This window comes from Oryctolagus cuniculus, chromosome 17 (genome assembly GCF_964237555.1).
Source record: "Oryctolagus cuniculus chromosome 17, mOryCun1.1, whole genome shotgun sequence".
Taxonomy (NCBI): domain Eukaryota; kingdom Metazoa; phylum Chordata; class Mammalia; order Lagomorpha; family Leporidae; genus Oryctolagus; species Oryctolagus cuniculus.
In genome coordinates, this window is record NC_091448.1 from 53852834 (window position 1) to 53880090 (window position 27257).

General features: G+C 48.9%; 1 protein-coding gene across 1 annotated transcript in view; it reads right to left on the bottom strand.

Moving 5' to 3' along the window:
• The window catches only part of STX8 (syntaxin 8), a 303428-nt gene that overhangs the window by 268161 nt on the left and 8010 nt on the right, over positions 1-27257 (bottom strand). The window contains exons 2-4 of the mRNA XM_070061378.1: positions 26733-26832; positions 16039-16133; positions 1292-1402 (exon numbers count right to left, since the gene is read on the bottom strand). Of these exons, the coding sequence (XP_069917479.1) occupies positions 1292-1402; positions 16039-16133; positions 26733-26832 (306 nt within the window). The remainder of the gene's footprint in view (positions 1-1291; positions 1403-16038; positions 16134-26732; positions 26833-27257) is intronic.

Genomic DNA, 27257 nt, shown 5'->3' on the forward strand with positions numbered 1-27257 from the left:
TCCCCCACTGCCCAGAACTATTTAAATGCTTCCCTGCTTCTGACCACCACCTCTCTCCTTGGCCCCAACCACCCCTCCGCGGTGAAGCCCCTCCTAACTAAATCCTTAGTAGCATACAGACTGAAAAAGACCCCTTCCTTCAATCCTTCAATGGCAAGGTCTTTCTGTAAAGATGGGACTTTCTATTCACCCGCGATTCCTTTGCTTGCCTGTTCCATTTCACCAACTCAGATCACCGTCCTCGGCCACTTACTTCATCCCCGGAGCCAGGACACCAAAGGCTGCCGCCCATCTATGGGGAACGGCGGTAACCAGGCCACCACCACAGGTGCCCGTCGGCACCTAAAAACTCTGCCCAGGGCACTGCCAAGAGAGCACAGCCACTCTCCGACGGCACTGCGTCTAGCCCCCTGGGTTTAGTAATTGCGTTCTGAAAACCCCGACCACTGCTGGAACCAACACGGAGGAAAAAAAGCTGCTTCCGCCTCCTCGTGGGCTCATGCTAGGGCGTGGTTTGCAATCGTGGCTGAACTTCAGCCACCTGGGACCCTCCCACCAGGCTCTCCCAGCCCCACTCTGATTTAACTATCTGAAGCAGAGCCTGGTGGTGCGTGGCTGAGCGGGAGCATGGCTGCCCTGGGGAAGCCACACTGTCCCTAACTAGGAACTTGGAGGGAAGATGCCGCCCCTCCCCTGTGAACGCAGCAGCCCTGGTGGAGGAGACCGGGAGAGGCTGGCTTCCACCCTGAGCTCCTTGCTTTCTGTCCTGGTTCCCACAGTGAGGATAAGGGGAGGCCAGTTCTAAAGATGTCACAATTTATGGTTTATCCCCTTCAGCCTTGGAAAAGCTGGGTCCTCCAACAGAGCCGAGTTCAGAGCAGCTGCTGGCTCTCAGGCGAATCACCCGCTGGCCAAGGCCAGGGAGAAGAATCCAGCTGCCTTGCTCCTCCACCTCTGCTACAGTCTTCTCAGGACACATTTTTACAATACGCCAATTAAAAAAAAATACACACATACTCATTTTTTTTTCCAAATAATGACTTCAGGATAGCAAACAAAGCAAAAAACTCAACCAAAGAATGCAGGAGAATTTTTCTGACTTCATCCCTCCCTTCGAGATGGGATTCGGCTACACAGACTCGGCTTACAAATTCTGAACTATATCTAATGGAATAGAAAATTATCATCACATGCTATAAATAAATGGGGTGTATTTCACTAAGGAACTTAAGGCCTTCGGGAAACAGCTGTAGTACCCGCCAAGCGGTCCCTGTAAAGGAAAACACCGTACCTGATCAGATCTGGCTCTGCGCCCTCATTCTTAAAGGATGCCAGGAGCAGTCTCTCCCGAGTTACGAGGTCGTCCAGCAGGTTCTGTCTTCGATCGCCTTCCAGCTGAGTTCTGTAGACGTCACGTTAAGGTCCAATGGTGGATGAGTTACCTCGTTTCCCCTGGGAGGAACTCCCAAGGGCAGTTCTTGCCCCCTTTTTTTTTTTTTTTTTTAACAGACTAATTACACTACCCAGAGGAGACCTGAACCACCCTTCTGCATGCCCTGCTCGGACCTTCAACTTCACTGGTTCTGCAGATAAAGTACCCTGACGTAAGTACTACCACAGAGGGACTTACACACATAGACCTGGATTGCTGTGCAAGCTCTTTTTTTTTTTTTTTAATTTAATTTATTTGAAAGGCAGAGATACAGAAAGAGAATCTTCCATCTGCTAGTTCACTCCCCAAAATAGCTGCAATGGCTGGAGCTGGGCTGATCCGAAGCCAGGAGTCAGGAGTTTCAGCTGGGTCTCCCCTGTGGGTGCAGAGTGCTTTTCCCAGGTGCATTAGCAGGGAGCTGGATGGGAAGTGGAGCAGCTGGGACTTGAACCGGCACCGATATGGGATGCTGTCGCTGCAAGCAGAGGTGTAACCGTCTATGCTCCTGTGCACGTTCTTTCACTGAGAAATGCTCTAGGTACACAGGGTTTTCTTCCCAGTGACCAGCGCCCAAATGACTTTCTTTTCTATTGATGGGGCAACCTGGCTCAGTGAGTCATTAGGTCTTTTGTCTTCTTTTTTTTTTTTTTTTTGATGTATTTATTTATTTGAAAGTCAGAGTTACATAGAGAGAGGAGAGGGAGAGAGAGAGAGAGAGAGAGAGAGAGAGAGAGAGAGAGGTCTTCCATCCGATGGTTCACTTCCTAATTGACCACAATGGCCGGAGCTGTGCTGATCCGAAGCCAGGAGCCAGGAGCTTCTTCCGGATCTCCCACATGGGTGCAGGGGCCCAAGGACTTGGGCCATCTTCCTCTGCTTTCCCAGGCCATAGCAAAGAGCTGGATTGGAAGTGGAGCAGCTGGGTCTCAAACCGGTGCCCATATGGGATGCCGGCGCTTCAGGCTAGGGCGTTAACTCTCTGCGCCACAGCAACAGCCCTGAGTCATTAGGTCTTAAATGACGAGTGTCAGTCCCCTAAGATTTTGTTTCTGGAAAGGGGAGAGGGATGTTCTCTCTTTCTTCCATGGTAACACCTAAGTAACATACCTGGAATATATCTGGTAGAAGGTGTTACCATCAGGTCATTACTAAAAGGCTCTGTGTGACCTTTAAGGAAAACCACAAAGAAATAACCACATTTTAATGTTTTACTCTAGTGAGCGTCCTAGGCTGGGAGTTTGAAGGGTAGCACTGTGGTCCCCCCCCCCCCACTTTTTTTTGTCTATTGGCTTGAAACACTTATCACCCTAATTTCTTTACCTGCAACACCAGATAATCTCTACTACCTTTTCCAAGACAGTTCATGAGTGAAGGTTAAAAAATAAAATCAGGGCTAAATCTTAAATTTTATATACTAGCTTTCTTGAAGCCACACAAGCTCTACAAGGCTGTATTGTGTGTGTGTGTGTGTGTGTGTGTGTGTGTTTTAAAAAAGGAAATATCAAAGGAGAAATTTTCTGCCACATGTGCATGAGTTTTGGAGAAAGCTAACAACGAAACGGACATATCTGATACAGGACACAAAAAGTAATCACAGAAATAAGCCAGCCCTACTCAGTTTTATCTGGTTTTTAATCTTTTTTTATTATTATTAAATTGTCTTTGTTTATTACAGCTGAAAGGCTGGGGGGTCAAAGCAGCCCTGACCACAAGTAACGAGACCCAGTAGCAACAAGACATGAGTGAAACTGCTGCTTTGGACAAAGAAATACTTTTCTTTGTCAAACAGGAAAATAAAACATTGCATCTAGTCCCAAAAAGTTTCTGAGAAACTGGCAGAATCAAGTAGTAGCATCCCCACTGCCCAGGGAATCTGTATTTTTGTTGCTAATCTTACACAGACAAGAACAATCTAACTTGGAGCCAGAGTTGTGGGCCCAGAGGGTTAAGCCAGAGCTAGCACATCGTGAGTCCTGGTTCAAGTCCCAGCTGCTCCACTTCCAATCCAGCTTCCTGCTAATGTGCCTGGGAAAGCTGTGAAAGATGTTTCAAGTGCTTGGGTCCCTGATACCCATGTGGGAGGCTGGGATGGAGTTCCTGACTCCTGGCTTTGGCCTGGTCCAGTCCTGGCTACTGTGGCCATTTGAGAAGTGAAACAGCAGATGGAAGATTCTCTCTCTCTCTACCCCCTTCCCCTGCCTTTCAAATACATAAAAAGGAAAAATTATAATCCCCCCTAAACCAATGTAACTGAGCAGTGTTAGCAGCTTTAGGTATTTAAAAAATGAAAAATGAATTCTCTCCACATTCCAGAATGCCATCCCTTCCTGAGTCGGATTACTACCATTACCTTTCTATTTCCTGCTGGAATGATAGTCACTAAACACCTTATCTTGGAGATGTGAAGCAGCAATTGTAACTAAGAAACAGGGAGCTTAAGGGCTTCCTCTACAGTAATAAAACAGCCAAATATTAGCCTTTTTACCAATGCAATATCAAGAATATCGATTTTTTTTAAAGATTTATTTATTTATTTGAAAGTCAGAGTTACACAAAGAGAAAAGAGGCAGAGAGAGAGAGAGAGGTCTTCCATCCGCTGGTTCACTCCCCAATTGGCCACAACGGCCAAAGCTGTACCAATCTGAAGCCAGGAGCCAGGAGCTTCTTCCGGGTCTCCCACGTGGGTGCAGGGGTCCAAGGACTTGGGCCATCTTCTACTGCTTTCCCAGGTCATAGCAGAGAGCTGGATTGGAAGTGGAGCAGCCGGGTCTTGAACCAGCGCCCATATGGGATGCCGGCGCTTCAGGCCAGGGCATTAACCCGCCACGCCACAGTGCCGGCCCCTCAATGTTTTCCAAAATTAATGGTAAACTGTCAATAAAGCAGAAAGTTTTTCCTCCACATAAAAGAAGCTATGACAAAATCTAAAAAATAACAGAAGGTGTGACAAGAATTACCCAGGCTGGGGCCAGCATTGTGATACAGTGGGTTAGGCTGCCACTTGTCATGCTGGTATTCCATCTGGGAACTAGTTTCAGTCTCACTTGTTCCACTTCTAATCCAGCTCCTGGCTAATGTGCCTGGGAAAACAGCAGAAGTGGATCCCTGCACCCACATTTGGCACCCCAGTGGAGTTCGACTCCTGGTTTTGGCGTGGCCCAGCCCTGGCCATTGCAGTCATTTAGGGAATGAACCAGCAGATGAAAATTCTCTCTCTCTCCCCCGTCCCTCTCTTTAACTGCCTTTCAAACAAATAATATCTATATCTATCTGTCTGTCTATTCATCTATCCACCCAGCCTTGTCACATGTACCATGCTCCACCTGCCCTGGCAACCTTTGCATTTTGGGGGATTTCAGTCACCAGCTCCACAAGCAAATATCTGCTGAACTAGAATCCAATATCACAATTAAACACATATGCAAATGGCTCTGTGGTTTAAACATTCAAAAATAAAATTGTGGCTGTAGTATTAGAAGACACGGGAGAATGTTTTAACAATCTGAGTGCAGGAATAATCTTTCCAAGCAAAATTGAAACCCTAGGCGCCATGAAGGAAAACCTAGAAGGTGTCACTATATAAAATTTTAAATAGCTACAAAATAAAATCACAAGTGACCAATTAATAGTGGCAAATGAAAAAAAAAGGGCAAAAGACATAACTAAGCATGGAAAAAAGAAACACTAATGTCTTAAATGAAAAGACATTCAGGGGCTAGAGCTGTGGCGTAGAGGGTAAAGCTGCCACCTGCAGTACTGGCATAACCATGTGGCCACTGGTTTGAGACCCAGCTGCTCCACTTCTGATCCAGCCCTCTGCTATGGCCTGGGAAAGCAGTAGAAGATGGCCCAAGTCCTTGGGCCCCTGCACCTGCGTGGGAGACCCAGAAGAAGCTCCTGGTTCCTGGTTCCGGATCAGCCCAGCTACAGTCATTGCAGCCAATTGAGGAGTGAACCAGTGGATGGAAAACCTCTCTCTCTCTCTCTCTTTGCCTCTCCTTCCCTCTCTGTGTAACTCTGACTTGCAAATAAGTAAATAAATCTTAAAAAAAAAAAAAGACATTCAGTTTCATGTTAGTTAAAGAAATGTAAGATGCCACTTTGCCCTATCAGGCTGGGAAAGGGTAACAAGGCACCCTTGGAAGTGGATGAGGAACAAGGCACTCACCTTCTGGGGAGAAGGTAAACAGGCCTCATTCATTGCCAGATTGCCTTCTAAACATCTAACAAAATGTAAGAGGCACATTCCTCTCAACAGACATTTCTCCTGCAGATACATTCACACACCTGTACGGGGACTTAGCAGTAAGGATGTTCACTGCGGTGTTATTTATCTCCACTAACCGCTGGAAGCATCCTAAATGTCCATCAATAAGAAACAACTGGCCAGCGCCGTGGCTCAATAGGCTAATCCTCCACCTTGCGGTGCCGGCACACCGGGTTCTAGTCCCGGTCGGGGCGCCGGATTCTGTCCTGGTTGCCCCTCTTCCAGGCCAGCTCTCTGCTGTGGCCCGGGAGTGCAGTGGAGGATGGCCCAAGTCCTTGGGCCCTGTACCCCATGGGAGACCAGGAGAAGTACCTGGCTCCTGGCTTTGGATCAGCGCGATGCGTCGGCCACAGCGGCCATTGGAGGGTGAACCAACGGCAAGAGGAAGACCTTTCTCTCTGTCTCTCTCTCTCTCTCTCACTGTCCACTCTGCCTGTCCAAAAAAAAAAAAAAAAAAAAAACAACTCTGCATCTCTACAATGGAATGTGTTGCAGGCTAAAAAAAGTTGTTTACGCACTGACGATGATGATGATAATTCACTTTTCTGAGAACTTACCAAAACACAGGGATTACTTGGTATGGATTAATCTCCAAAAGAAAAAACAAAGCAGAAGCAACAAGTGGCTGAGCAGTGAACATTATGCTAATACCAAGTTAAGAAATGAGTGGGGCCACGTGGAGCCTACAGGTAACATGATGGTTGGCACGCCCACACACCACGCTGGAGCACCTGGGCTTGAGTCCCGGCTCTGCTCCGGATTCTTGCCTCCTGCTAACACACAGCAGGTGTTGGCTCAGGTACTTGCGTTCCCTGCAACCCACATGGAAGACCCGGATTGAATTCCTGGCTCCTGGCTTCAGCCTGGCCCAGGCTTAGCTGTGCAGGCATTTGGGGAAGTGAACTGTCTGATGGGAACTCTCTCTGTATGTCTTTAAGTGTCTCTACCATCTTCTCAAATACATAACATAAATTTTAAAAATAAGATGGGCATATATGAGGGGGTCTTTAAAAAAAATTCATGAAAAATGTTTATTATGAAAAAAACTGTGCACAGATTTTAAACTCTTTTGCACCAAAATAATCTTCAATTCCATTTTTCTAGAAGCTTTTGGAAGTATCTTCATATGTTTGCGAGCACTCAGAAAATTTCTGGATGGACACACAAAGAATTGCCTGTAAGGACTCAGGGTGTGAGGAAAACCTACTGTTCACTTGTGGGGAGCAATCCGGACTAGACTGAGTTACTGGAATTAAGACTTATTCTATGCATCTGCTCTCCCACAGTATGGCGCTGGGAGAGAAGAAAACAGCTTCTACACAGCTGCCTCCAGTTCAGCCAATAAACTGTAGGACTTGCTCCTGATTGGAGGAGAGCAGCGTACTCGGCGTGTGGGCAGCCGAGTTAGGATTGGCGGAGGAGGACTATAAAGGAGGAGAGAGACGGCATGCACCAGGAACATCTAAGAGGAACATCTAGCTGAAGGAACACCTGTGCAGCCCCCGAGAAAGCCGGCCGGCGGTGTGCCGCTCCCCTGCGGAAGTGGGGAATGTGGCCAGGGGGAACTGCCCTTCCACGGAGGTGGAAGGGACGGTAGCCAACCCGGGAAGAACCAGCAGCAAACCCGGGGAGGGCCGAGCAGACGAAAGAACAGCACAGGGGCCTGTGTCGTTCCTCCACGAAGAGGGGGAGCGACATAATGGTGCCGTGACTCGGATATGAAGCCTAGGCAGGGTTTAGTGTCGTTCCTCCACGAAGAGGGGGAGCGACATTCACTCAGTATTGTTTGACGCTACCCCATACTAATTACTAACACAAGTCGCAGAACCACAGGAGTATGAATAGTACAATCCCTTTGCAGTCAGAACTTTGCATTTACATATTCCCACGTCAGGCCTAGGAGAGGCTAGTGTGACAGTTGCCAACCACCAACAGCGGGAGCACGGGAGAACACAACAGGACAGGATGGGAATGAAGAAGACAGAGAGGAGTCATGGGAGAAAAACTAAGAAGCATATGTATGGGTAAAAAATGCTTTTTATAACAATAAGGGTAAGTTTTAAAATTCAGCAGACACTACTCACAGATTTTAAAGTCATGTTAAGAATGAAGTGACAACGAAGGAACATCAGTTTCGAGAGCGGTCAAACTTGGTGATTGCGTTTTACGGATTAGGGACTGCAGAACAGAGTCACAGACACTCCATGCTGCGAGAGGCCGTGGGCATTACCCCGGGCTCACTCTCGTCTTTCTCACCAGCAGAGGAAGGGCCCAGCTCCCCCACGTGCCTGGACTGGAGCCAGGGCTTTTCCCACCACACTAAGCTGGCCTTGCCCACCCAACCATCTGGGGCTTCTCAGCCTGACACTCCCAGTCACTGCTCACTTAACCTTCTACTGCTTAGAATCCGGTTAAAAACAAAACTGGTACAGGGCGAGCATTGAAATGGTTCAAATCCTAAACTTTTTGAATGCCAGTGTGATGACCCAAGTAGGAAACTCCGTTACCATAGAAACCGTTTTATGCAAAAACTTATTTAAAATATTCCATTCAATTACTTTCAGGCTATGCATATAAGGTATATACATGAAACATAAATGAATTTCACGTTTGGACTTGGGTCCCAATCCCAGGATGTCTCATTATATATATGCAACTATCTCCAAATCCAAAACAAATCCCAAACACTTCTGGGCCTAAGCATTCCACATGTGGATAACTCAACCTGCAATACTTATTAAAAACATTCCCCAAGGATCCCTGTAAAACTGGAAAAACCTAAAAATGATCCCATCACAAACACTCCATCTCTTGGTTTTCTATCCTATTTCAGTCTACAGAGAGAGGAGAACATAAGAGGTAAGGGAAGGTGGACAGGTTAAGGGACCGACGGCCAAGCACACGTCAGGGTTGCTCTTAACAAGGGGTCAAAGGATTGTGCAGGCGATGACCCATCCCATGGGTAGGTGGCCACGTGAGCAGAAGCTGATGAAGTTGCTAGAGCCACAGGACACGCCGGCCCCTCTCCAGCTCCGGGATTCTCCCTTGGGTTGGGAGAAGGCTGAAGCGTTTCGGTGAGCCTTGCTTTTTGGGAGTGCACTACTCTGGAGAAGGAGGGCGTGTGCAGATAATGGCTTCTCCAGGCCGTAACAGAACTGTAAGGACGCGGTGTGAGGTTCAGGGGCCAGAAGACTTCCTGGCACACTTAAGTCAACAGACTCTACCAAGGCCAAGTCTTTTTGTTTTTTCTTTAAGATTTATGTATTTGAAAGGCAAAGTGACATAGAGAGAGAGAGACAGAGAGAGAGAGACGTATCCTCCATCCACTGGTTCTCTCCCCAAATGGCCGTACAGCTGGCGCTGAGAAAGGCTGAAGCCAGGAGCCGCATATCCCATGTGGGTGACAGGGGCCAAAATACGGGATGACCTGCTGTTCTCCCAGGCTCATCAGAGGAGTGCAGGATGGGAAGTGGAGCAGCTGGGACCTGGCAGTCCCCGCCTTGCTGCCTGCGCTGGCCACGTTTGGCAAGTACTATCTCAGTGTCATCTGTGCACTGTGCCATAAACACCCCACACGATGATGAACTCCGTGAAGGGAGGACTGTCCATGAGCTCTCAACGGCAGCCGGCATTTTTCACATGGATGGTAAAACAGCAGACAGCAGCCAAGCCTCGGAGGACTTAGCTATTCCTGAAGCAGCATCTCTGCAGAGAATCTAACCCTCACTGCCATCCAGCAGGCCCGCTGGACTTCCAGCATCTGTTTCACACCTGAGCCCAGGCAGGCATGAGAGGTAAGCAACCTGCCCAAGGTGGCACAGTTCATCAGTGCTGCTGACGATGGTGACAGGGGCTGGGCTTTAAGAACATTCCTTTGGGGCCCAGCGCCGTGGCGTAGCAGGTAAAGCCACCGCCTGCAGTGCTGCCATCCCATATGGGCGCCGGTTCAAGACCCGGCTGCTCCACTTCCAATCCCGCTCTCTGCTGTGGCCTGGGAAGGCAGTAGAAGATGGCCCAAGTCCTTGGGCCCCTGCACCCACGTGGGAGACCCGGAAGAAGCTCCTGGCTTCGAATCAGCACAACTCTGGACATTGCGAACATCTGGGGGAGTGAACCAGCGGATGCAAGACCTCCCTTTCTGTCTCTACCTCTCTCTGTAATTCTTTCAAATAAATAAAATAAATCTTTAAAAAAAAAAAAGTCTCCAGGCAAGCAGGGGACATCATCTGCCGGGGTGGATGTCCAAATAACAAAACTGCTATCTAGCTAATATCAGGAGGAAAAGCAAGCAGATTTTAAACCCCAAAACTAGAAGGAACCATGGAATATACTGTACATGAGAAAATTCCTGCATATATCACATCAAGTGAACGTGGCAAAATATTTTAAAAATTGCTAAATCTTAAAACTGAAAAAATAAGGGAAAAAAAGACAATTCCTACTGACAGAAACACTATCGTCTTATTGTTGTCATGTTATCAGGCACCGGTGCACATTTTGTCATGGACAGGCGCAGTGTTGGGAACCACTTCCCCTCCACTGGAACACCAGGGGGCACCTCAAGCATGTGTTCAGTTAGCCCCTCCACACCTACGCTCATGCAGGCTTGTTATGTAGTGAACACCACAGTCCTCTATCTACCTACCTCTTCATCCACCCCCACCCCCCAAAAAAAAAAAAGAGTTGAGCAAAGTTATTTATGGACTTAAAAAAAAAATATTTCCAGGGGCCAGTACTGTGGCATAGTGGGTAAAGCCACTGCCTGCAGTGCCAGCATCCCATATGGGCACCGGTTCAAGTCCCAGCTGCTCCACTTCCAATCCAGCTCTCTGCTATGGCCTGGGAAAGCAGCGGAGGATGGCCCAGGTCCTTGGGCCCCTGCACCCACGTGGGAGACCTGGAAGAAGCTCCTGGCTCCTGGCTTCGGATCAGCACAGCTCCAGCTGTTGTGGCCATCTGGGGAGTGAACCAGCAGATGGAAGACCTCTCTCTCTGCCTCTCCTTCTCTCTTTGTGTAACTCTTTCAAATAAATAAATAAATCTTTTAAAAAATATTTCTTTAGTCCTTCTTCCAGGAAACCAAAATATCTTTTGATACTGAACCCCCTGGTAAAGAGATTATTTTTATTCTCTTTAAAGGAGAAAAGGTACTGCCTTTGAAAAGCCAACACAAAGTCCGCCGGCTTCAGCAAAGCCGACTCTAAGCACATTTTTAGCACTACCTGCATTTGCACACAGCCTCTCATAGCACACGCCTTTTCTCAACTCTGATTTCTCAATCATAATTCTCATCTCAAAGAACACTGCCAAGGGCCGACGCTGTGGCATGGCAGGTTAAGCCACCGCCTGTAGTGCCAGCATCTCATATGGGCACTGGTTCGAGTCCCAGCTGCTCCACTTCTGAGCCAGCTCCTTTCTAATGTACCTGGGAAAGCAGCGGAAGATGGCTGAAGTCCCTAGGCCCCTGCCTCCCACGTGGGAGACCCGGATGAATGCTCCTGGCCTCTGGCTTCAGCCTGGCCCAGCCCTGGCCACTGTGGCCATGTGGGGAGTAAACCAGCAGATGGAACTCCTCTCCCCATCTCTCCTTCTTTCTCTCTGTAACTCTGCCTTTCAAATAAATTAATCTTTAAAAAAAAAAAAAAAGGATTTTCATAGGACTTATCTTTCTGGCAACTTCCAGGATTCCTTGGAAAACTTCATGAACGCAGACAGGAATAAATTTATGATGAAAAGTACCATAAACTCTCAGTTCCTGGCACACTATAGAAACGCGGTATTCAAATATTCACATGAAACAAAGCGCCCAACATTAATTATGCCTCAAAAACAGGATTAAAAAGTCACTCTCTTGGTGATCTACGGACACAACTTTTTCCAAGAATAACAGCGCCATAAAGCATACCTAATAAACCACAGCAAGCACTGTTTAATCTTCCTGATGGGTGAGGAGGTGCCCCAGGATCTGTCTGGGCTCACAGCAACGTGCCAATTAACAGAGAATTCAGGCTGAAGCCACGCCAGGTGCCAAGGGGCCGCCATGGCCAGTCTTGGAGGACTCAGCCCCTGCACAGCTGACTCTGGGGTTTGGATCAGGCTCTCCTTCCCGGCTGTGTGTCCAGCACAAGTTACCACGCTCGCCCAGCTGCTTCTCGCGGTAAACTATCCCCTCTGCCAAACGGGAGATTCTCTTTTCAGCCTCACCAGTGACACGTGGTGCAGACTTTAACTCGGCCTCAATACTTTTTTCATAAAGAGACCACCAAAACAAACTCACAATGTGAGGTTCTTGGGTTCAAAGGTTTGCAGGGTGGAAAAAAATGGAATGAAAAGATGAGTTTATTTTGGTGCAAAAAATATGTGAAGTTGTAGCTACTCGTATCTTAAATCTGGAAGACAACTGCCCCGGAATTATTAAAAAAGACTTGGGATGACAGAGGAGAGGTAGGTGGGGGACAAGAGAATCAAAAAGAGCCTTCATAATAGAGATGCTACCTCCTACTCATTCTGTTAAAAGAAAAATGGCCTCCCTGAAAATACAGAGGTTGATGAGCGCCCCCTTGGGGTGGATGATCTGAATGCCATCCCTGGTTTGGGGTGTAGCGTAAATAGATCAAGTATTTGAAAGAATAAGATTTTAAAGAAAGCTATTATATTTCAGCTGAATTGTTAATTTATCCTTGGAAATTCTGAAATATATACATCAAGACACCTAATATTTTTATATTAAGTAACTGTCCAGTGTTTTAACACAATGCTTAATTCAATTATTTTGAAAGTAATTCTGAGGGGCCGGCGCTGTGGTGCAGTGGGTTAATGCCCTGGCCTGCAGTGCCGGCATCCCATATGGGCGCCAGTTCTAGCCCCGGCTGCTCCTCTTCCCATCCAGCTCTCTGGTGTGGCCTGGGAAAGCAGTAAGAAGATGGCCCAAGTCCTTGGGCCCCTGCACCTGTGTGGGAGACCCGGAAGAAGCTCCTGGCCGTTGTGGCCAACTGGGGAGTGAACCATCGGATGGAAGACTTCTCTCTCTGCCTCTCCTCTCTCTGTATAACTCTGACTTTCAAATAAATAAATAAAGTAATTCTGAGATTACCACAAAACCAAAAATCTGTGAGATTTCAACAGATGGCCAGACTAAGCATTTAGAAGAACAAAGCCAATTATCATTGTGGCATGCTAGTACTCTATAATTAACAGCTAGTAGAAATCATTAATCTAAAAAAGCAGTTAAGAGTTCTTAATGTGTGCCAGGGTACTTCAAAAAGTCCATGAAAAACAAGTAAAAGATGAGCATATTTTGACACAAAATTTTTAAAAATCCATGCAAATTTTTCCATACTACACATTTTCTATGAATTTTTTTTGAAAATTCCTTGTGTGCATGAGTTTCAAAGTTTCTTTCCCCCAAATAAACCCATCTTTCAATCCTACTTTCCATGACCTTTTTGAAGCACTCTCATATATTGTTCTTGCCACATAAATAAGACAAATAATAATTAGTTGCCTTAATGGAATTTAGTGAGTATGTAATTTTCTTTTTTTTTTTGACAGGCAGAGTGGACAGTGAGAGAGAGAGACAGAGAGGAAGGTCTTCCTTTGCCGTTGGTTCACCCTCCAATGGCTGCCGCGGCTGGCGCGCTGCAGCCGGCACACCGCGCTGATCCGATGGCAGGAGCCAGGAGCCAGGTGCTTTTCCTGGTCTCCCATGGGGTGCAGGGCCCAAGCACCTGGGCCATCCTCCACTGCACTCCCGGGCCACAGCAGAGGGCTGGCCTGGAAGAGGGGCAACCGGGACAGAATCCGGCGCCCCGACCGGGACTAGAACCCGGTGTGCCGGCGCCGCTAGGCGGAGGATTAGCCTAGTGAGCCGCGGCGCCGGCCCGAGTATGTAATTAATACTATCATGCCGTGAAGTAATATCTAGTTGCTTTTCTAATATACGTCTTTAGGCGACACTAAGATGCGTTTGCACACCATGACCCCTGAACATGGAGGAAACAGCCCCGCCCGTCTGCAACGACTTGAGGTCTACCTATGAAGACCTGGGCAGGATGAAAAAAATCTTTACATGGTAAACTAACTGTGGCGTAACAAACAACACCAGAGGGAAGGTAGGTTATGGACTAAGTGTATCGCTGTGTTAAAAATAAAGCCCCAGCTGTTTACTGAAATACAACTTTTATTTGAAACCCTGGTGGGTTAATAATTGGATACCTGAAAAAGCATACAACTACTCTAAGCCTACTTTCCAGGTGACATAAGGGGTTGTACTGGGGGTGGGGTGGGGGGATAATGATTACAACATTTGAATTGTTTTCCCTGAAAAGCTACGGAACCCCATTCTCCCATGTTTAAAGTTGGCCAGCACTCACTTGCTGAGACACAGTTAGAACTCGGGCAGGAACTACCGACAATGCAGAGAAAGGATTCACAGAAAAACAACCTGAGGTCGGCTTTCACATCAACGTAAACTCAGGGTTAAAGGTTCGTGTGGGTAATGGACCACGTGTGTTTTCTTATACGAATCAGATTACCAAAAAAAAATTTTTAAGAAAAGGTTTTGGCCGGCGCCGCAGCTAACTAGGCTAATCCTCTGCCTTGCGGCACCAGCACACCGGGTTCTAGTCCCGGTCGGGGCGCCGGATTCTGTCCCGGTTGCCCCTCTTCCAGGCCAGCTCTCTGCTGTGGCGAGGGAGTGCAGTGGAGGATGGCCCAAGTGCTTGGGCCCTGCACCCCATGGGAGACCATGATAAGTACCTGGCTCCTTCCATCGGATCAGCGTGGTACGCTGGCCGCAGCGTGCCGGCCACGGCGGCCATTGGAGGGTGAACCAACGGCAAAAGGAAGACCTTTCTCTCTCTTTCTCTCTCTCTCACTGTCCACTCTGCCTGTCCAAAAAAAGAAAGAAAAATAAAAGGTTTTAACACTTGAGGATGTTGGTAGGAGGTGGAGATGATGGCACACCTTGCTTCAAGCCAGTCCCACCCTTCAACCCCAAAACTCCCAAACCAGAGCGTAGCGATGCCATCAGAACACTAAGAAGACAAGTCAGTCTCATCTCGGTAATCAACACACACAGGGAAGAGAGGTGTGGTTTCTGCCAGAACAAGGGTACTTCAGAAAGTTCACAGATGGATGGAATTAAAACCTGAGTTTATTTTGGTGCAAAATAGTTTGAAATCCATGCAGCTTTTTGTAACATATATTTTCCATAAAACTTCTTAAAAGTTTTGTTTATTTTATTTGAAAGGCAGAGAGACAGAGACAGAGATATCTCCTGGGGTCAGCACTGTGGCTTAGTGGGTTAAGCCACCGTCTGCAGTGCCGGCATCCCATATAGGTGCTAGTTCAAGACCCGGCTGCTCCACTTCCGATCCAGCTCTCTGCTATGGCCTGGGAAAGCAGTAGAAGATGGCCCAAGTCCTTGAGCCCCTGCACCTGCATGGAAGACCTGGCAGAGACTCCTGGCTCCTGGCTTGGGATTGGCACAGCTCCATCCATTGCGGCCATCTGGAGAACCAACAGAAAGAAGACCTGTCTGTCTCTGTAACTCTGCCTTTCAAATAAAATAAAATAAATCTTGAGAGAGAGGTATCTCCCATCTACCGGTTCACCTCCCAGAGGCCCAGGACAACCAGGGCTGGGCCAGGCTGAAACAAGGAGCCAAGAACTCCATGTGGGTCCCACATGGGTGGCCGTCGGTGGGGTCCTCACCACTGGCATCCCAGGGTTAGCAGGAAGCTGGAAGTGGGAGTGGAGCCAGGCACTCTGGCCTGGGATGCAGGCAGCCAAAGCGCTGCTTTCATCATTGCGCAGAATGCCTGGCCCTCCATCGGCTTTTCGAAGACGCCTCGATAGGCACAGATTTCAAACGCCTCTGCAGCAAGATGAGCTCACCCTCTAATGCCCTTTCCCGTGAACTTTCTGACGCTCCCCGCTCGCTCGCCACTCCACAGAGAAATGGATCACGGACAGCTCTGGGGACTGCAGGGTGACCTGGGAGGCTTTTCCTGCTGGAGCCCCGCTGCTGGCCACACAGGGCACAGCTCGGTGCACACAGCCCCGAGGCAAAGCCCCAGCCTCCTGTGCTGTGGAAAGGTTCCACCCAACCGAGAGAATTCCTTCGGCAGGTCTTGCTTTGCCAGCACATTCGCTGTAAAACACGGGACAGACGCTTTAAAAATAGAAATCAAGATTACAGGCAATATTTTGGAAACCAGGTCTCCCTCAAGCTGTGGGGAAAAGCTGGGTGGCCCAGATTCCTTCCTTCTTTCCTTAAAATGAGACTGCCGTCCCTCCCGCCCGCCCAGGAGAGAGGTGGGAACGTTTACGCGGATACATCTGGTGTGTTGACACCGATCTTAGCAGTAAGTCTTTCAACAGGGCGATCTTTTCCTTCAGGTTCTGCAGCAAAGCTCTGATGGTCACCGTCAGCTGGAAAGAGAAGAACATCTCCTGAGTGTGCTGGTCCAGCGGGGTAGCACGCCTACCATGTCCCCTCAGGACGGCGCGGCGGGGCTGGGGGAGATGCCAGCCGCCCAGTGACACACCTGGGGCTCCCGGGGGTCTCCCCGGTCACCTGAACGTCAACGGCAACTGGGAACTGAGGGTCTGCCTCCAACCAGCTGAATTCCGTCCCCGCAGCTTCTCCCTGTTGATCCTGTATTTTTTTTTTTTTTTTTTGACAGGCAGAGTGGACAGGGAGAGAGAGAGACAGAGAGAAAGGTCTTCCTTTGCCGTTGGTACACTTCCAATGGCCGCGGCCGACGCGCAGTGGCCGGCGCACCGCGCCTATCCAAAGGCAGGAGCCAGGTGCTTCTCCTGGTCTCCCATGGGGTGCAGGGCCCAAGCACTTGGGCCATCCTCCACTGCACTCCCTGGCCACAGCAGAGAGCTGGCCTGGAAGAGGGGCAACCGGGACAGAATCCGGCGCCCCGACCGGGACTAGAACCCGGTGTGCCGGCGCCGCAAGGCGGAGGATTAGCCTAGTGAGCCGCGGAAAGGCCTGATCCTGTATTTCTTTCTACCTTGGAGCCAGGCAGGAAATCGTGCTCTCCATGTCTTCAGAGTGCCCTGAACCACGTCTCAGATGACAGGTGTCAGGCCCCGCTACCCTCCCGACTGGCCTCACGCTGTTGTACTCACAACATTCCTACAGCGCTGTGTTCTTCCTACACAAGAGGAATGCTAACCACACGCGCCTGCCAGCAGGTCTGCGTGGATCTCCTCCCATCATTCCAAAAACCCGGAGGTGATTCTAGGCTGGGACATTAGAAAGGGCGGCAGCGGGGTGGGGAAAGGGCCCCGTGGGAATTTGGAAATGTGGAAAGTAAAATCTCGACCATGGAGGAAACCCGAGAGGTGTCCGAAAAAAGACAGAAGACCTCGCCGCGGGTCTCGCTGGCCACCTTGCTAAGAGCGGAGTTTACAGGACTTGGCTGGGAGCAGGAGGCACTCCCTAGATCAGCAGGCCCTCACTGAGGAGGAGCAGCCCAGAGCAGCCCCGCCACAGTGTCAGCCGCCAAGAGCAGTCCAGCTTTATTCAGATACCCTGAGCCGAAGAGGCACCCACAGAGCTTGTGGGGAGATGCCAAGGGGAGCAGGTCTCTCCTCGTTCAAAAAGTAGAGAACAAAACAAGCAAGCCAGCAAACAGCGCACGGTGGTTAGGACGACTTGTGATGCCTGCAGCTCCTACGGGAGCCCTGGGGCTGTCGTCCCAGCTTCCGTCCTGAGAGGCAGCACGTGGGAAACCTGTATTCTCAGTTTCCAGTTACCAGCCTGCAGCACTTCCCCCACAAGCCCCAGTGATTCTGCCCTGGTTCCCAAAGGCAGCAGAATGAAGTCAGAGTTCCTGGCAGCTGGTAGCCTGGAGGGCTGCTTGGTGTGCGTGGCCCTTGGCCAGCGCCTGGTTCGCAGCTGCTTCTCCCTAGTGTGACTGTGCTGACCTACAGAGAGCCGGCTGCTTCCACGAGAGTCCTGTCATCGCCACTCTGCCGCGAAGTTCCAGGCTTTGGCCTGGCCTGGTCCTGGCTGTTGCAGGCATTTGGGTAGTGAACCAGTGGATGGAAGATCTCTCCCCCTGTCTCTTTTTCAAATATAATAAAAATATCTTTTTAAAAAAAAAAAAAGATTCTATTCACACACACACACACACTCACCAGAACTATGAACAGTCTACAAAATGACCAGAAACATTCAAAAGATGAAAGAGTAGGTAGCCATTAAAAATATGACTCAAATCTCCACTTGTTAATATAGACAGACATCATAACTAATTAAAACAAAACGAAACAAAAAAACCCTAAAGTCAAAAGCCCAATGTTGGGGTAGGTGTGGTGGTGTGGTGGGTTAAGCCACTGCTTCCAACACCCGCATCCCATATCAGAGTCCCATTCAAGTTCTGACTACTCTGCTTCCAATCCGGCTCCCTGCTAACATACCAGGCAGGCAGCAGATGATGGTTCAAATACCTGGGTCCCTGCCACCCCCATGGGAGACCCAGGTAGGGCTCTTGGCTCCTGGCTTCAGCCTGGACCAGAGCTGACTACTGTGGCTATTTGGGGAATGAATCAGTGGATAGAAGAGATTTTCTCTCTCTCTCTCTCTCTCTCTCTCTCCTCTCTCTCTCTGCTTCCTCACCTTTCAAATAAAAAATAAATCTTCTAAGACAAGTCACCCAAATGGAGGAAAAACAATATAGAATGAAATACACCAAAATGGCAAAGGTGGTTTGGTGAGACCAAGGCAACTTGGGCTGGCCGACAAGGTCCCAGCAGAAGGTCTGTCTCAGCAAGGCGTGAGAAAGACAGCTGCGGTTCTCTTGGTGGCTTTAGGTTTGCTGGGAACTACACTCTGCATAAGAAAGCCGGAGCTCCCTGGTAGCCCCACTAATGACTGCTGTATTCCTAATTTTAGAGAAGAGCGCTTAGTCTCATAATCCCCAAAATGTCCATTGCTTTGTAGAATTTTGATCAAGCAGAAAGTTAATGTAGGAGAAGGAGTTAATGCTTTATGCAAGGTTGAGCTGTTTGTGGAAAAGAATTAAAAGGCAACAGGCTCCCTGGTATATGCTTTAATTCAATATATGCAACAAATACAACAATGGTTAGGATGTCAAAACTGTGGAACAGATCTAAGTGAACGTTTAGGTCAGTATAATATAGAAATGAAAGAGTTACAGAAAGAACTGCAAAAGAGGGGACACATTTTAAAAAGGGCCTGCTTTGACCTTGGGGCTTCTGGTAGAGTAGATTAGGAAGGTACTATTCTAGCCTGTGTAGGCAGTTTCTGCACAGCTCGACAGCACTCCAGGCCTTGGCTTGTGTGGGCAGCCCACTGTCTCGCACCTGTCTGTGACTGTAACCCATGCTCTGAACACGCCCTTGAAAATCAAAGAAACTGTAACGAGATGAAAATGGACAACAGACTTGTTATTGTAGGAAGCGAGAAATACTATGTGACATGATGTGAAAATAAAGCCTGGTGCTCGAGAGGCTGAGCCGTGCCATCGGCCTTGCTGTGAGTGTGTCTCTCATGTCTTCCTGTGCTGACGCCTCCCACACCTGCAGGAACCCCAGGACCTGCTAGAGCTGGACTCTAATTGGTGGGATTTCTTAGTATTTTATAAGAAACCAAATATTTTTACAGAAAGGACAAAAGGTCCATCACCACGATTAGGCAGAAGCTTTCCAGAGCACAGACGAAAATGGGAAAACCCAATTCCTGACTTCAGACAACACGGACAGCCGACCAAGCAAAGGGGACCACACGCCAATCTCACTAAGGGATCAGGAATATAAAAACCCTCTTAAAAATTAGCAAAGCAAATCAGATTTGCATTTAAAAGAGCAATACACCCTCATCAAGTAGTTTCTTCTAATAATTTAAGAACAGCTTGATGATAGAAAATTTAATAATAATGCTCACAAAATTAATGATTAAAAATGCAATATACATAGGACTAACATAGTATGGGGAAGATGTAAAAAAGGAAAAAAGAAAAAAAAATCTCAGAATGGAATACCACTGCCTCCACTGGACCATCACTTCACTTTAGTTGACAAGTTCTGACCAAGACAAGACAAACAACAGAAAGATACGAGGACTGAAAAGGAGATGAAGTCCTCATTATGTGCAGACTGATAACTGTCTACTTGGAGAAGTTACGAAAAGCAATGGACAGATTATAAGAGACAGCAAAAGTGTTCAGTACAGCAATCGATCATAAAATTAAAAGAAAATCAAAGACATGCCTAAATTTAAATAATAGCAAGGGAGTTGTTTTTTCTTTTTTTTTTAAGATTTATTTTATTTGCAAGGCAGAGTTACAGAGAGAGACAGAGACGAAGGGATAGAGAGAGAGACAGAGAGGGAGAGGGAGGTCTTCAATCCACTGGCTCATTCCTGGGCCAGGGTAAAACCAGGAGCCAACAGCTTCATCAGAGTGTCCACGTGGGTGCAGGGGCCCAAGCACTTGGGCCATTTTCCACTGCCTCCCCAGGTGTGTTAGCAGGGACCTAAATCAGAAGTGGAGCAGTTGGGACTCGAACTGGCATCCATAGGGGAATGCCGGCGCCACCCTACTACAGTAGGGTGCCAGCCCCCAGAACCTTCCTTTAATTTTCATTTATTCACTTGAGAGACGGAGATGGAGACATACAGTGCCCATTGCCTGGTCCACTCTCCAAATGCCTGCCGCGGAAGTGGGCCGGGCCAAAGCCGGGAGCTGACAACTCGGTCCAGGTCTCCCAACGTGGGTGGCAGGGACCCAGCGAGGACGGAGGCTGGTGTGAGGAGCGGAGCACAGCACGGGCGTGGCAATGCAGGAGGGGAGGCGAGGCGAGCGTCCCCCCGGGCCCTTGCCTGCTGGGCCAAGTGCCACTGCGGGGAATTCCTCTTCCATAATTTTATTTTTTTAAATTTCACAGGACCAGCAAAACTTACAGAAGTCTCCAGCACTTGGCCCAGAGTAACTGTAAATGCAGCTGGAGGAATCAACAAAGAATAAAACTCAAGACTTCAAACCCCGAGTTTTCCCCAGTGTGATCCATACGCGTAATGCCAGGTGTCTACCCAGAATCCCATCTGCTGAGCAGGTCACAATTCAGACAGAGCACACATTTTTTTTTTAGACACTTGTTTCTGTTTTAAAAATTAATTAATTTATTTGAAAGGCATAGAAACAGAGAGAGAGAGAGACAAAGAGAGAGAGAGAGAGACAAAGAGAACTCCCCATCACTGGTTTACTCCCCCAAAGCCTGAAAGGGCCAGAACTGGGCCAGGCAGGAACCAGGATCAGGAAACTCAGTCTAGGTCTCCAGCAACCCAAGTACCGGAGCCATTACCACAGCCTCTCCGGGCGCACAGTGGCAGGAAGGTGGGATCAGAAGCAGAGCTGGGACTCGAACCCAGGCACTCTCACGTGGGATGCAGGAAACCCAACCAGTGCCTTGACCAACAGGCCAGTTGCCTGCTCCTCAAAACAATTTTAGAGAAGGGTCACAGAGTTGTTCTGGAAGAATCAGTAAAGGAAAATTAATAAATATAGGTAAGAATATTGGCCTTACACAATTAGATATGATGTCAACAATTAGCTACGAGGTCACCTTAAAAACTAGAAAAGTATGATGCTGGCAGTGACAAACAGCTTCAAGAATGCATCGGAACAGAAGGCCCAGAAAAAAACACAGTTTTTTCTGCATAAAAATTCAATGAAGGAAATAAGGAGGATTTTTAAAAAAGATTTTACTTATTTATTTGAAGAAGTTACAGAAAGAGAGGGAGACACACACACACACACACACACAGAGAGAGAGAGAGAGAAAGAGAGAGAGAGAGAGAAACAGAGATCTCCCATCTGTTGGTCCACTCCTCAGATGGCTGTAACAGCCAGAACTAGGCCCAGCCAAAGTCAGGAGCCAGGAGCTTCTTCCAGGTCTCCCACATGGGTACAGGGGCCCAAGGACTTGGGCCATCTTCTACTGCTTTCCCAGGCCATCATCAGAAAGCCAAACAGAAGAGGAGCAGCCGGGACTAGAACCAACGCCCATATGGGATGCCAGATCTGCAGGTGGTGGCGTTACACACTATGTCACAGTGCCGGCCCTAACATGGAGCATTTTATACTGGGGAGAGGGGGCACTAGTAATAGCGAATGAGGAAGAAGAAATAGAGAGCTACAAAGCACTGAAATAAACTTCAAATATTCCAAAGACTTTCTCCCAAAACCAAGACCAAAACAACAGAAAGAAAGCTTAAAAAAAAAGTGGATAACTGGGTGAAATATTTATAAAACCTCTGGGTATGAAAGGCCCTTCTAAGCATGATCACGAGGAGCACAGAAAACAAAAGACCACAAGGGGCCGGTGCTGTGGTGTAGCGGGTAAAGCCGATGGCTACAGTGCCGGTATCCCATATGGGCACTGATTCAAGTCCTGGCTGCTCCTCTTCCAATCCAGCTCTCTGCTATGGCCTGGGAAAGCAGTAGAAGATGGTGCATGTCCTTGGGCCCCTGCACCCATGTAGGAGACCCGGAAGAAACTCCTGGCTCCTGGCTTCAGATCGGCACAGCTCTGACTGTCTTGTCCATCTGGGGAGTAAACCAGCGGATAGGAGATCTCTCTCTCTCTCTCTCTCTCTCTCTCTGCCTCTTTCTCTCTGTAACTCTGCCTTTCAAATAAATATATAAATCTTTAAAAAAAAAAATTAACAATCAATTTCACTTAACCAAAAAGCAAACCAACCAACGAACCAACCAGGGTGGGGATTGGTGCAATGGTTAAAACGCTTTGGGGACGGCTGCATCCCATACTGGGGTGCCTGGCTTTGAGCCTCAACTCCACTCGCAATTCCAGCTCCCTGCTGTTGCACACCCTGGGAGGCAGCAAGCGATGGCTAAAGCCCCTGCCACCCACGAAGGAGACATGGATGAAGTCCCCCTTTCCCGGCTGCAGTCTGACCCTGTGCTATTACAGGCATCTGGGGAGGAAGCAGTCGATGAGGGCTCCGTCTGTCTGTTTCTCTGTATCCCTACCTACAAAAATAAACGACACTGCAGTGTCATTGCTCACTTGGGAAAAATTCAGAAGGCTGATGGCGCCCTCTGCTGTCCACATTGTGACGGTGCAGAATCTCACACCCGGCCAGCAGAGGGCACCAAGGTTGTTGACCCCTGGGAGGGGGATAAGGCTGCAGATTTTTTAAAAAATTTACATGTGCCCTAGTTCTGAGAACTCACCCTTAAAAGACACCTTCAAAAAAATTCTTTTAAAAAAGGACAAACCTATTTATCACTTTTTTTTGAGATTATTTATTTATTTATATGAAAGGCAGACTTAGATCTTGCCATCTGCTGATTCACTCCTCAAATGGATGCAATGACCTGGGCTGGGCCAGGCAGAAGCCAGGGGCCAGGAGCTTCTTTCAGGCCTCCCACGTGGGTGCAGGGCCCAGGAACTTGGCCCATCTTCCACTGCTTTCCCAGGGGCATCAGCAGAGAGCTGGATGGGAAGTGGAGCAGCCGGGCCCATGTGGGATGCCGGCACTGCAGGCAGTGGCTTACCTGCTGCACCACCACAGCGCCGGCCCCTGCAGCATCCCTGAACACAGTGAAAGACGGGAACCACTTGACAGCCCGCCCTTAGGAGATGGATGGCCTGTGGCACCTGCACCCCACGGAGTCCTGGAGAGGCCGGAAGGGGAATGAAGACGTCTCTGGGAGTGAAGGTGGGGAGCTCCCTACAACACACTCGCAGGGATAAGAGCAGGCTACCGGTGTTTTATATGAGCGGAAGCCAATCAGGACACAGAGGGATGGTGACTCTGCAGAGCCCAGGAGGGCAGACCGGGCGGGAATGAAAAGCAGGTGCGCGGCGGGGGGGGGGGGGGGGGGGGGGGGAGGACGCGCCTCCAGGGAGCCTCTGCACATCAGTGTGACTTCTGACCCGTCTCAGTGTTTCACTGATTTTAAATCAAATAGGTTGGGGGTGGGGGGGAGGAGCAAACCTTACAAAAGCAGGAACAAAGGATTGCATCACCATCGTGACATGGGGGAAAAAGGAACCAACCCCAATAACCTGAGAACAGAACAATCTCTGTGTGCTTAGGTAGATAGGCTAAGTTTAGAGAAAAAAAAAAAAAGCACAAATTTGGGGATTTCCTTAGTGTTTACAGTGGTACTTGTGTGGCAATTCTGAAACTCTTTTCTGTAAACTGTTAAGAAAGATCCTGACGTTAAAACTCTATGGATGGGCCGGCGCCATGGCTCACTAGGCTAATCTTCCACCTAGAGGCACCGGCACACCGGGTTCTAGTCCCGGTCGGGGCGCCAGATTCTGTCCCGGTTGCCCCTCTTCCAGGCCAGCTCTCTGCTGTGGCCCGGGAGTGCAGTGGAGGATGGCCCAGGTCCTTGGGCCCTGCACCCGCATGGGAGACCAGGAGAAGCACCTGGCTCCTGGCTTCGGATCAACGCAGTGCACTGGCCGCGGTGGCCATTGGAGGGTGAACCAACGGCAAAAGGCAGACCTTTCTCTCTGTCTCTCTCTCTCTTACTGTCCACCCTGCCTGTCAAAAAAAAAAACTCTATGGATGGCGCAGTAGGTTAATCCTCCGCCTGAGGCACCAGCATCCCATATGGGTGCTGGTTCTTGTCCTGGCTGCTCCATTTCCGATCCAGCTCTCTGCTATGGCCTGGGAAAGCAGTAGAAGATGGCCCAAGTCCTTGGGCCCCTGCACCCACATGGGAGACCTGGAAGAAGCTCCTGACTCCTGATTGGTGCAGCTCCAGCCTTTGAGGCTAGTTGGGGAGTGAACCAACGGATGGAACACTTTCTCTTTGTCTCTCCCTCTCTCTGTCTGTAACTCTACCTCTCAAATAAATAAATAATTGTAAACAAATCTATGGATGCTTTTAGAAATCAGGGTTCCCTGCTGGCACTATGGCACAGTAGGTTAGGCCATGACCTGCAGTGCTGACATCCCATATGGATGCTTGTTCGAGTTCCAGATGCTCCACTTCAGATTCAGCTCTCTGCTATGGCCTGGGAAAGCAATGGAGGATGGCTCAAGTCCTCGGGCCCCTGCTCCTGCAGCGGAGATCGGGAAGAAGCTCCTGGCTTCGGATCAGCCCAGCTCTGGCTATCTTGGCCATCTAGGGAGTGACGCAGCAGATGGAAGAACTCTCTCTGACTCTCCCTCTCCCTCTAACTCTGCCTTTCAAATAAATAAATCTTTTTTTTTTTTTAACAGGCAGAGTGGACAGTGAGAGAGAGAGACAGAGAGAAAGGTCTTCCTTTGCCGTTGGTTCACCCTCCAATGGCAGCCGCAGCCGGTGCACCATGCTGATCCAAAGCCAGGAGGCAGGTGCTTCTCCTGGTCTCCCATGGGGTGCAGGGCCCAAGCACTTGGGCCATCCTCCACTGCACTCCCGGGCCACAGCAGAGAGCTGGCCTGGAAGAGGGGCAACCGGGACAGAATCCGGGGCCCCGACCAGGATTAGAACCTGGTGTGCCGGCGCCGCAGGCAGAGAATTAGCCTATGGAGCCATGGCGCCGGCCAATAAGTCTTTAAAAAAAAAAAAAAAAAGAAATCAGGGTTATCCCGGGGCCAGTGTTGTGGCACAGCATATTAAGTTACCCCCTGCAGCGCCAGCATCCCATGTGGATGCCAGTTCCCATCCCAGCTGCTCCACTTCCGATCCAGCTCTCTGCTAATGCACCAGGGAAAGCAGTAGAAGATGGCCCAAATCCTTGGGCCCCTGAACCCATGTGGGAGATCAGGATGAAGCTCTTGGCTTCAGCCTGGCCCAGCCCTGGCCATTGCTGCTATTTGGAGAGTGAACCAATGGATGGAAGACCTTTCTCTCTCTCTGTCTCTCCCTCTAACTCTGCCTTTCAAATAAATAAATTTAAAAAAATAGAAATCAAGATTCTCACTGTGGGAGAAACTTTTAAATACAAAGCTGGAACAGGGAAGGTAAGGGAACATCTGTGGGTTGCAGTTGGTGTAAAGGCACCAGTATGAACTCGGGAGTTCAGAAAACTTTCCTTAGCAAAACCCCAGCGCTGCTTCTGCACAGCCCACAACGAAAGCTGGTTTCTACATTTTATTGCACGTAGAGCATAAGAAAGACCCCAGTCCTGCTGGAAAAATGGCAACTCAAAGAGGGAGTCGGAAAGATCTACTAAGTGGAAGAAATCCCCTAACCCCTGAACTAGAGCAGAAAATGGTGAGAGCCCTTTAGGGAAAAAAAACTCGATGTATGTTGTGCTTTGTCTCAGTGATGAAAACTATGAAGTGATCACGTGTCAATTTCAAGGACGAATGGAAACAAGCCACACACACACACACAGATACAGACACATATATATGAAGACACACATACACAAAGACACACACATGAAGGCACACACACAGAGACATGCATACACAAAAACCAGATCACACACAAGGACAGACACAAAGACACACACAGAAACACACACAAAGAAGACACACACACACATAAAGACAGATACACGCACATAGACATGAAGACACACACACGAAGACACACACATGCAGACACATATACATGAAGATACACATACACAAAGACACACACACGAAAGCACACACATATAAAGACACACATGAAGACACAGACACAAAGACACACACACACGAGGACAGACACGAAGACATACACACACATGAAAGCACACACAAAGACACACACAGACACAAAGAAGACACACACGGACACACATAAAGACAGATATACACACACATAGACACGAAGACACACACACACGAAGACACACACAGACACATATACATGAAGACACACATACACAAAGACATACACATGAAAGTACACACATACAAAGACACACACGAAGACACACACGAAAGCACACACATACAAAGACACACATGAAGACACACACAGACACGAAGACACACACACACACACACACAGCCTCCGACACAGCAGGGTTTTCAGACCTCCCGGCTCAAGCCAGTCATCCTGAGCCCCGATTCTCTCTGGCTGCTACCTTGGTTGTCTTTTCACCCCTCCTTTCATACTGATTCCGCTGCTGAATCTTCTCGGCGATCTCTTGGGCGATTTGACAGGTAGAATCGTAAGTGGAGAACCTGCAGCGGGGGCAGAAGAGAGGAGAACGTTTAAGGCTCCATACAAAGAGCTCTCTGCCCAAAGGCTGAGTTTGTCATTCAAAGCCACAAATTCAAACAGGCAGTGGGGAGAGGGAACGGTGCCGAGAATCGGCCGTGGGGACAAGCAGTGAACGGGACCGCCTCTGGGCCAGGCACTCCTCTGATGCCTCGTTTGCAGACACTGTGCTCAAGAGTGTGTGTAGTGGGGTAGCACCGCCCTCAGCATCTTACACAGGAACAAAGAGGGAGAGGGACTCACACAGGTGGCAGCGCCAGCCGTCTGGCCCCAGAGCCTGCTGACCACTTGGCCTTTCTGCGACGAGGGGGCACTTGGACCCCCTCATTGGTAACACACTCAACCAATGTTTCCGGAGGCCCTGCGCTCTACAGAGCCATGTGCTGGG